The following is an 11,503-nucleotide window of genomic DNA, read 5'->3' on the forward strand; positions in this document are numbered from 1 at the left end:
ACAAATCGTGTGACTCACGGAAGTGAATGGGTGTAAAGAGCAAAGAGCATGGACTGGGCTCATGGCACACATTTTGACATTTCTTTCTTCTTTTTCTCCACTCTATCATTTTGGTGTGATTTATGAATTTACACTTAGATGATCAGTTATAAAATTAACTTTTTGACCATTTTACAATTACATTAGATTTGTGGCACACTGATTGCATACTGTTACATGTCTCCTAGTGTTTCTCCCCCCATGGACTGAATGTTTTGGTTTTTCCCTTTGGTTTCACCCTTTGCCCATATTTGGATTTGCTCTGCTCCTTATGCCAAGTTCAGACTGCAGGATTTTCAAAGTAGTCGCATCACAGATGTTTTCACACTGCATGACTATCTGGGGTAGCATTCCCTCGCTGCCTGTGATGGCATTTGTCTGCGATTTCTCGAAACCTGTCGGCGAGTCAAATTCAGGGCTAAAATGGTGCAGTCTGAACTTAGCATTAGCATCATCTGCTCCACCTGTCCTTATTAATCAGTCACCCTTTATAGGGGAGAGCGGGGCACAACCTAACACTTTTTGAATTTCGCGGTTTATGTAAATCCACTTGGGGTTCAGAGTACAATTTTAATCCACATTATTTTCACACTTGTCTAGTACAAATATATCGATTTGTTTCATATTTATAGTGTGTACGTTTTTCGTTATTTACCTCAAAAGAAAGGAAGTGAAACGTGACAACATGCCCCGTAGGTGGGGTACATTGTAACATCTGAGGGGCACGTTGTAACCATAGACTGTGGTTGTAACACGACACTATGACATCTTAAAATGTTATCTGATCGAATGAAAAAAATATACACAACAAACTAAAATATTTTGTCAGTAAAATACATGTGTTAACTTTTTCAAATGAAGTAATGACGTTTTTTTAAAAAAAATAAAAATGATCTAATTTTGGAGTTTGACAATGAACACAACAATGCTTGGAAGTTGGAACGGCCCTGAATCGCAACACACAGCTGTACAGTAGTTCAAAACAATGTGGACAAATAAATGAAACACATTTAGACATTCAGAAAAACACTCCACTCCTCCACACACAGCTCTCATAGAACACGACACAAATAAAGAGCCAAAATGCTTTACCTTTCTTGAAATAATAACTTCTGAACATTAAACATTGATTGTCAGCCTTTATTCACCTGTTTCTTGTGGTTTCTTATCAAAATCCTTAGTAGTAAATAGTGTAAATTGCACCGCTAATGTCACAGAATAATAGTTTAATAACAGCGGGGCATATTGTAACAAAGTGTTACAACGTTCCCCATCTGCGCGACTGGAGTTTAAAACAGGTTAGTGTCTTCTGCTGGTTTGCGAAGCATTAATAAACTATCTAAACTGATAAATAACAAATTGGGGATTAAAATAATAGCAGTTTTGTCTAATTTTAAATGAATACTAAAAACTGAAATTAAAAGTTTACTTCAGCCAGAAATGTACTTTTACTATGGTAAAATAAATATTCAGCGATATCTTCAAAATGCTTTTGAATTTTGGCGTTCTTTTTTCTCTGCATAGTGTTGCCATGGCAACTAGTAAATACAGTAAATTTGGTTATGCTAGCGTGTGTGGAAATATTTGAACCACGTGTGTTACAACTGACCCCACGTTAGGTTGTGCCCCGCTCACCCCCTAGGTCGTTTGTTCCAAAGTATCATGGTCCTGTCTTAACGTTATGTCATGGTTGTATGTTTCCCTGGATTCCTGTTTTGTTTTATTAAATATTTTGATTGTTTTGTACTCCTGGCTCCTACGTGTTTCCCTATGGCTCCTCACCCCCAGCAGCTCGTAACAGAAGACAGGACCAAAATGATGTACTGGGCTGAGGAGTTTTTGTTTGATATCCAGCAGGGGGAATGGCCATTGCAGGAGTATGTGGAGGAATTCCTGAGCGTTTTACATGTGATGAGCTGGAGCGATTCTATGTTAAATACATGCTTTCGGATGGGACTAAAGATGATGCTTTGTTTTGTTAAGTAACTCCTGACGATTGCTGCAAACCCCTCACGGATTTTATTAATTTTGTTCTTCAGCTAAGTAATTCTATGTTCTATGTCGATGTGGAGGATTCCCATCCTCCTCCCATCCGCAAGCGTGCGGTCACTCCAGCTCACCACCCGCCGGTGTCTTTCACCTACTGGTCCAATGAGCTCAATCCCTCCATGCCTCTCATGCTTCCCCAAGTTCTCAGAAGTTCCACCATAGTCCTTAGCCCAGTACCACCGGTCGCTGCCCAGCGTTCAAGCCCACCGGCCATCGCTCGGTAGTACAGCAGGCCTCAGAGTCCCCGGCCAAGATAACAGCCTTGCCAGAGTCCCCGGCCAAGATGGCGGCCTCGCCTGAGTCCCCTGCCAAGATAGATTTAATGGATTTAACGGACTTGGCGCTCCCATTGGAGTTTACCGCACCAATCCTCTCTCCTGAGTCTCCTTCATCTCCTCTGGTTCCGTCCAGCCCTCCTGAGCCACTGCTGGTCCCGTCCAGCTCTCCTGGGCCTACTTTGTCTCCGCTGGTCCCGTCCAGCCCTCCTGAGTCTCCGCTGGTTTCGTCCAGCCCTCCTGAGTCTCTGCTGGTTCCGTCCAGCCCTCCACACCTCTAGTGCCCACTCGCCCAGAGACCGCTCGCCCAGAGCTCCCACCTCCAGAACTCCCTCCAGAGCTCACTCCTCTAGCGCTCCCTTCTATACCCCTAAATTCCCCCAAGAATTTTTTTTTTTTTTTTTATGGGGGATATGCCCATAGCCAACGTGGCCGGGCCGAGTGCTGAGGCCAAGGCCACGGTGGTCGTCCAGCCATGGCTTTATAAACTGTCAGACAAATTACACGTAGCTTATGAGACAGTTTTGATTGCTGACATTTAACAATCACCACAACAGAGTTGTGTATGTTTTTGCATTGCCACATGCTTTGCACATGCCTGACATGAATTATTTTTTTTTATCAGTTGTCTTAAAGTTGTTATATGAGAACCTTATTCTATTTATACGTCTTCTCTGTAGAAACATTTGATGGGGGGGGGGGTTTACATACAGTAAAACAGCTTTCCAATAGATAAAGTGATGGTGTCAATCAGAATGTTTCTAGGCAGTGGACACTGTGATACAAACTCACAATTTTGTATTGAATAAAAAATTAAAAATGTAATTTTTTTCAATGGAGTCTTCAAAGAAATTAATTTTACAAATATTAACAAGACAATAAAATTAACCCTTATTGGTGTAATTCTGAAACAAATACGTCAGTCATTACAGTGTTTTTATCCTAGAAGTGCATAGTACTTAAAACAAGTGTAAATTTACAGTTACAACACTAATGATTAGAAACAGATATTTAGCTGGCTATTAGTTGATGTAATTTCTCCTGTGTGTGTCGCTCATGTCATCAGTGACTGCACAAACTCCCTGTAATGAAGAAAACATGAATTTTTTTTGCAACCATTCAACATTAGCAAACAACAAAAAAAAAACGAAGAAGCAGAAGCCATAGAAGTCGAAGAAGTAGAAGTCGAAGAAAAGGTAAAAGCAGAAGCCATAGAAGAAGTCAAAATAGAAGTCGAAGAAACAGAAGCCATAGAAGTCGAAGCAGAAGTCGAAGAAAAAGTCGAAGAAGCAGAAGCCATAGAAGTCGAAGAAGTAGAAGTCAAAGAAAAAGTTGAAGAAAGCAGAAGCCATAGAAGTCGATGCAGAAGTCGAAGAAAAAAACCCCCAAAGAAGCAGAAGCCATAGAAGTCAAAGAAAAAGTCGAAGAAGCAGAAGCCATAGAAGTCGAAATAGGAGAAAAATAAACGAAGCAGAAGCCATAGAAGTCAAAGAAGTAGAAGTCGAAAGGGGAGAAAAATGAAGAAGCAGAAGCCATAGAAGTCAAAGTAGAAGTCGAAGAAAAAGTTGAAGAACGTAAAGCCATAGAAGTTGAAGAAGTCAAAGAAAAAAAATCAAAGAAGTAGAAGCCATAGAAGTTGAAGAAGCAGAATCCATAGAAGTTGAAAAAATACAAGTCGAAGAAAAAGTCGAAAAAGCAGAAGCCATAGAAGTCAAAGAAGTATAAGTCAAAGAAAAAGTCGAAGAAGCAGAAGCCATATAGAAGTCGAAGAAGTATAAGTCGAAGAAAAAGTCGAAGCAGAAGCCATATAGAAGTCGATGAAGTAGAAGTTGAAGAAAAAAATTAAAAGTCGAAGAAAAAGTCAAAGAAGCAGAAGCCATAGAAGAAGTCAAAGTATTTTTAATCTTAAAATAAATAATATTCAGATGAATAAAACATTTTCAGAGAGTGACATCACCTTATGATATTTGGCAAACCAGGGTCTTTATACAGCCCATTATGAAGATAGCCAAGTGATCCATCAAATGGTACCAGTTTGACCCGCTCATCTGAATTTTGGGCCTTTTTTGCAATTCTGTAGATCTGAGCCAGAAAACAGTCAAGTAAAAATGCATTTCCAAATAATTGTGTATGAGGTCATTTACATTTCATACACACAAACCTCTTGAGCTGAGGCAAAGGGCACTATATGGTCATCTTTAGCATGAAGAATCATGAGGGGAGTTTGAATTTTCTGCAAACTATGGGGGAGAAAATGTGAGATGAAAAGTGTATTATATTTTCATACTGTACATACTGTAGCACTAGAAATACTATTACAATCACATTTCTACTCACACTGTCAAATATATTAATAATTTAGTGAAACAATATCACATACTTCTCATCAGTTGGAAAGGTGTACTTGTTGTTTTTAAGTGGATTGAGAAGGTAGAACTGAATGTATGGGAACTTCCAATAAAACTAGAGAAAAGGGGGAAAAAAAAGACTTACATGTACCAATCTATGATTAATGACACATATTACTTTGCATGTGTGTAGTATGTAAAGTATGAATTAACTTTAATATATTCCAATTACAATGTTGCGTTGTCTGAAAGGTAGTTTTCAAAAATACCCTAAAAAAAATCTATAATGTCCTAATAAAAATATCTAAAACTTGTCAGGACCCAGTTTGTCACAATTTCAAAGATCCAGAACATTACTTACCCAAGTAAAAGGGTGTTCAACAGCTTGGCTGCTTGCCCCTCGTCCGCTTATGAATGCACCCTCAAGTATTATTCCATCAAACTGTTTTCCTGTCAAGAAATGTGCAGTTTTGTTTTTTTAACAAGAGTCACCCAGTCTCTACAGTCAATAAATTTATGTTAAAACATTAAAGCATGCTTGCTTTTAAAACCAGTCAAGTTCTTACCTTGCTCCAGTAATTTCACTGCAGTGTTAGTCGTAACACTATTGAAAAAGAAACATACTATACATACTGTAGAAGAAACATTACATATACAGTCAAGCCCGAAATTATTCATAGCCCTGGCAAATTCTGACTTAAAGTTACTTTTATTCAACCAGCAAGTTTTTTTTTTAATTAGAAATGACACGGACGTCTCCCAGAAGATAACAAGACGATGTACAAGAGGCATCATTGTGGAAAAATTATTACTCATCTTTTATTTACATTTGAACAAAAAGTGGCATGTCCAAAATTATTCATACCCTTTTCAATAATCAATAGAAAAGCCTTCATTGGCTATTACAGCAATCAAACGCTTCCTATAATTGCTGACCAGCTTTCTGCATGTCTCCACTGGTATTTTTGCCCATTCATCTTTAGCGTTGAGCTCCAACTCTTTCAGGTTGGAGGGTCTCCTTGCCATCACCCTGATCTTTAGCTCCCTCCACAGATTCTCAATTGGATTTAAGACAGGCCTCTGGCTGGGCCACTGCAAAACGTTAATGTTTTTGTCTGCTAACCATTTCTTCACCACTTTTGCTGTGTGTTTTGGGTCGTTGTCGTGCTGAAATGTCCACTGGTGCCTGATAGTTGTTGAAAATTTTGATGTATTGCTCCTTTTTCATGGTGCCGTTTACTGTGATTAGGCTCCCTGGTCCACCGGCTGAAAAACACCCCCAAAACATTAGGTTCCCACCACCATGTTTGACAGTGGGGATGGTGTTTTTATGGTTGAAGGCTTCTCCTTTTTTATGCCAAACGAAGGCTACATCATTGTGGCCAAACAATTCAATTTTTGTTTTATCTGACCATAAAACAGAAGACCAGAAGTCTTCTTCTTTGTCCAGATGAGCATTTGCAAAGGCCAAGTGGGCTTTTGTGTGCCTTATCTGGAGAAGTGGTGTCCTCCTTGGTCTGCGTCCATGGAACCCAGCAGTGTGCAGTGTCCGTTGGACTGTCTGCCTTGAGATGTTGCCACCAGCAGAGCCCAGATTCATCAGGATGGCCTTGGTGGTGATCCTTGGATTCTTTTTTACCTCTCTCACTATCTTCCTGGCCAGCACAGGTGTCACTATTGGCTTCCGACCACGTCCTCTGAGATTTTTCACAGTGTGGAACGTCTTGTATTTTTTAATAATATTTTGAACTGTAGCTACTGGGACTTCAAAACATTTAGATATGGTCTTATAGCCCTTTCCTGACTTGTGAGCAGCCACAATGCGCAGCCGCAGGTCCTCAGTGAGCTTCTTTGTCTTACCCATGACTGTCCACAAACCAACACAGGGCTCGAAATTACCTTTTTAACTTGGTAGCACTGGTGCTCCCAACTTCAAAAATTTAGGAGCACCAAAAAAAATTTAGGAGCACCAAAAAATTTTAGGAGCACTAATTTCTTTTTAGTAATGTGCCGATCTTGATTCTTCATGGTCGATTCTGATTGCAGATGTTTTACAAGCAAATGGGCTGATTCTGAAAGCCTTTTTTATATATTTATTTTACGCCTTAAGCAAGGGACAAGAATGAATGAAAATATGAGTACATGAACAAGATGTTTGTTTTCTCTATTATAGGTACAGCCATTTAAATTAGAGGCAACCACTGCATTTTTAAACAATCTACAGTATAAACAACAAAAAATAAACGACACAGTTCTTTCTTAGTCATGTATACAATAAATGCAGGCATGATCAAAGTAGGCTACTCTTTCAATATTCAAAGTGCAAATAGAGACCGAATCTTTCAAGCATGATACAGAGATATAGAGACTACACAACTTATTAAAGCCCACATACTAATAACAGCCTAGATATTTTATGTATCCTAATTTGCGCGCATTGGGGAGTCGCTCTCTAAACTTAGGGTATTAAAATTGCTTTTGAATGCGCGTGCGCGTCTTACTTTTGGTTTCGTTTTAACGATCGTGCAAAACTCTCGACGGCGCGGAGCGTGCGTTCTACAATACAAGAGATTACTTTAACAAAACCATTTGAAAGTGGGAGGACACCAACGGGATTTTGAAAAGTGTGTCCCGAGTGGAAATTACGCCCCTGCGTGAGTGGAACTCTGCCGCTGAGTTATCATTTAATGTGAATGTATGCCCCGTTGTACAGTATATTGAGACGGAGGCGGCAGAATATGTAACGTTATGCTGTAGCACGAAATATAGTAGATTTCTTCAAAAGCAGATTGTGGAGACTTTTTAATTGTCCACAATCAAAGGAGAGAACGGCGAAGGTGTCACTGTATCAGCTCACAACAGTCTGTGCAGAAGTTAGGCTAGCGAAAGTTTTGTAAAGAAATGAAACCAAGTCGCACCACAACAATTTCTCGCACTCGCACAAATGCTCCCAAATATAATTTGAGGTTGCGCAGTTTAAATTTTGGGAGCATATGCGACCAAAACGGTCGCAATTTCGAGCCCTGCAACAGCAGAGAGCTTCTGTTTTTCACCTGTTGAGTTGATTAAAACAGCTGTTCCCAATGATTAAGGGGTTATTAGGATACTTTAGAGCTTGGACAGCTTGGACTATTTGGAATGGTATAGAACTTTGGATTTTCCCACAGACTGTGACAGTTTGCAAAAGGTACGAATAATTTTGGACATGCCACTTTTTGTTCAAATGTAAATAAAAGCTGAGAAATATTTTTTTCCACAATGATGCCTCTTGTACATCGTCTTATTATCTTTTGGGAGAAGTCTGTCATTTCCGGTCAAAAAAAAAAAAAAACTTGCTGGTTGAATAAAAGTAACTTTAAGTTTAAAATTTCGGGCTTGACTGTATGTTTTTATTTACAATTATATTGATTATGTTTTTTTCTTTCTAAACCATTTCTAGTAAACATAGCAAAAGTCAATAAAAAAAAGGTGATTCTACGCACCCACTACCAATCGAGTGACCCCACACACACACCAGGCTGTTTCCACTGCGTGCTTTAACCCAGTGGTACAAGTACACAGCATCAGTAGTCAGACCAGCTTCTGTAGGTTCACCAGTGGAGTCCCCAAAACCTGATATATTTAAACAATAGTGAAATCATATCTTGAAGACCAAGTTTGAAATGAGTTCCAATGACTTTAACCCACCTCTGTAGTCCAACACCAAGACATGATATCCAAGAGCACTCAAGACCTATATGACCAAGACACTTCAGTCACTACCACTATTCAAGTTCTGAGTCTTTCTTCATAATGAAATAAGTGAGTTTGCTCACATTTGCAATTCCAATACGATGGGGTGCAGATCTGTTTATTGAAAATACAAGTAGTAGTCATGCAAACATGTATTTTAAATTTAATGCAAAAACAAAGAAAAATTACACAGTATATTACAATAAAAAAACACAGATTAACTGAAAGTTGTTTTGGCCAGTGTCAATATATGGTCATCTTATTTAGGTTAGACAAATTCATAGTAACATGGACTGTGATATTTTGTCTAATATTAGACAGGAATGAAAATGAGGCTGTAATGAAGTACAGTGCATTCTTTCCAGGAAAAAAGTAGAAAATAACTCCAAAAGAGAGAGTTGTGAAAATATGGTGAAGGACCATTATACAGTGTATGCCATTGTAAAGTCAGTTAGAATGTCTATTCCTCACAGCCTCATTTTCATCATGTGAATTCAATATTGTTTCTAACCTGACTAAATTCTATAGACACTATGCAATATCTGCATAATCTCGTTGCATAGATCAGTGATCTGACTTGTGCAATGAACTTAACACTGCTTTGCACTTTACCTTAGTAAAAACTGGGATGGGCAACTGCAGCATATCACTTAATGTCTACATTCAGTTTGTTTGCAACCTCACTATTTAAATATGGTGCTAACCTGACTGAGGTCTATAGGTTGGCAGACCAAATGCATACAAATATAATCTTTAGTGAACAAAGAATAAAAGTAATTAATAGTTTTAAAGTAATTAAAAGGTTTCTTGCCTGTTACCCCCATTGCCATGGAGGTAGATGAAAATGGGTGATCCATCCCCCAGAGCTTTCTCATACCAAGCTAGATCCTTCCCCTGTGCCTCCTTCCATCTATGTTCAGGTACAGTGTGCCTTGAAAACATTAATAAAAGAATATATTATAACACTGATTATTTCGAATTGTCTTGTTTTATATTTTTATGTGTATATGTGTGGCGTGTACTGTAGACATCTTAAAACTAACCACACGCCAACTTTCACCCCCTCTTCGGGTTTGAGGTAGATATTTATAGTGTGATTGAGACCTACATCTGAAGGTCGACTGAGGTCAATAGAGTCTGGAGAAAAACACAAATGAGTTTAGGAGAAATGCATAAACTTTATAGATGACAACACATCAATATTTGAAGCAAAAAAGCTGCATACCAGAGAAGAGATGCAGAAGAAATGATATTGACACAGAGAGAACGCAGAGATAAAAAAATCTTGTTTTAGTCCAAGTCCATTGCCATTGGGATCTTAAGAAAGAAGGACACAGACGCAAAAAACATGAGATTTTTGACCCAGTGGGCTACATTCAAGATGCGGCTATATTCAAGACATTGCAATCTTTGTGGTATGGTTGATGCTTTTGCCTTTGCTTACAACTGCACTGTGTTGCTGGAAGATGAAATGTTATGAACTCTTGAATTGCATAGCTTTAGCTTAGTTTTAGTCCTAGCTTATATTGCCTATATCATTTTTTTTGGGGGGGGGGGGGGGGGGGAACACTTTATTTTAAAGTGTCCTTATTCCATGTTACATGTTCTTACTATTATAATAAAAAATAAATTATGCATAATTACATTCAAGTAACCCTAACCCGTATGTTATGTACAATGCATTGTGGAATTATTCATACCCCTTCATTTTTTTCACATTTTGTTATGTTGCTGCCTTATGTTAAACTACGTTAAATTACTTTTTTCCCCACATCAATCTACACTCCCTACTCCATAATGGCAGAGCAAAAAATAGGTTTTTAACATTTGTGCAAATTTATTAAAAATAAAAAACTGAAAAGATCCTGTTGCATAAGTATTCATACCCTTTTCTGGGACACTCAAAATTTAGCTCAGGAGCATTCATATTGCTTCTAGATGTTACTACACTTGGAGTGGAGTTAAACTGTGGCAAATTCATTTGAATGAGTATGATTTAGAAAGGCACACACCTCTCAGAAAAGGTTTAACAGCTGAAAATGCATATCAGAGCAAAAACCAAGTCCTGAGGTCAAGATAACTGCCTGTAGAGCTCAGTGACAGACTTGCGTTAAGGCAGTGATCTAGGGAAGAGTTCAGAAAAAAATCTGCTGCATTGAAGGTTCACAGAAGCATTATCCATAATAGAAGACGATTGGAACAACTAGGACTCTAGAAAATGTCTGCCAGCCCCCATCCAAGCTGACAGAGCTTGAGAGGTGAAAAGGTGAGGCAAAGAATGGCAGATAATTGCCAAATGCAGATGTGCAAAGCTTGTCACATCATAACCAAAAAGACTTGAGGCTGTGAAGGTGCTTCAACTATGTACTGAGTTAAGGGTATGAATACTTATGCAATGTACTTATTTCAGTGTTTTAGTTTTAATAAATTTGTAAAATTTGCAAATCTGTTTTTTGCTTTGTCATTATTATGGTGTATGGAGTGTCAATTGATGTGGGGAAAAACTAATTTAAAGCAGTTTAACATAATGCTGCAACAAAACAAAATGTGAAAAAAATGAAGGGGTATGAATACTTTTGCAAGGCACTGTAGTTAATTAATACTACACACTACTTAAATGTATAATTACACTGTAACAAAGACACCTTGAAATAAAGTGTAGCTCATTTTTGAACACTGCAGATTTAAATTTCAATCTTCATAGTGTCACCTTTTAAAAGTTCTTCTCTTTTACAACGAAATACATTTAAGCTCTGACATTGACATTGCCTGATATTGTTTTATTGACATTGACATTGCCTGATTTTGCTTTTTGTTTTATAAAAAAGTCCAACAAATGTAACTTGCCTTGCATGCACGTTTAAATCCTTAGGTTTCTGACTGGATTGTTGCAATCTTCCCGCAGACTGTTTTTTTCTTTCAGATTGAGTTATTTTGCGTTTCATTTTAAAGAGCAAGGAACACTCTCTAACTAGTTACTCTACACAGCTTTGGCAATAATTATAAAACAAACCGTGCAACTCACGGAAGTGGCCGGGTTTAAAGAGCAAATAACATGTG

At 38.3% G+C, this 11,503-nt stretch overlaps 1 protein-coding gene across 1 annotated transcript; it reads right to left on the reverse strand.

The window, feature by feature from the left end:
• Nucleotides 1-3,144: 3,144 nt before the first annotated feature.
• Nucleotides 3,145-11,503, reverse strand: LOC141326335 (lysophosphatidylserine lipase ABHD12-like). Its single transcript, XM_073835077.1, has 13 exons — nucleotides 11,291-11,503; nucleotides 9,669-9,760; nucleotides 9,487-9,580; nucleotides 9,255-9,374; nucleotides 8,527-8,557; nucleotides 8,399-8,444; nucleotides 8,194-8,323; nucleotides 5,278-5,315; nucleotides 5,073-5,161; nucleotides 4,744-4,826; nucleotides 4,525-4,603; nucleotides 4,321-4,445; nucleotides 3,145-3,445 (listed from the first exon to the last, which is right to left on the reverse strand). The coding sequence occupies exons 1-13, from the start codon at nucleotides 11,386-11,388 to the stop codon at nucleotides 3,418-3,420; spliced, it is 1,053 nt and encodes a 350-aa protein (XP_073691178.1). The 5' UTR covers nucleotides 11,389-11,503; the 3' UTR covers nucleotides 3,145-3,417.

The sequence above is a fragment of the Garra rufa genome, chromosome 2 (genome assembly GCF_049309525.1).
Source record: "Garra rufa chromosome 2, GarRuf1.0, whole genome shotgun sequence".
NCBI lineage: Eukaryota > Metazoa > Chordata > Actinopteri > Cypriniformes > Cyprinidae > Garra > Garra rufa.

What these genes read in the sequence shown, in the direction of transcription:
- LOC141326335 (XM_073835077.1), bottom strand. Translation starts at nt 11,388, where the DNA reads ATGAAACGCAAAATAACTCAATCTGAAAGAAAAAAACAGTCTGCGGGA. An exon ending in CATGGCAATGGGGGTAACAG is followed by an intron (nt 8,558 to 9,254) that starts GCAAGAAACCTT and finishes TTCAATAAACAG; the next exon opens with ATCTGCACCCCATCGTATTG. An exon ending in GGTCACTCGATTGGTAGTGG is followed by an intron (nt 5,316 to 8,193) that starts GTGCGTAGAATC and finishes CTTTTTCAATAG; the next exon opens with TGTTACGACTAACACTGCAG.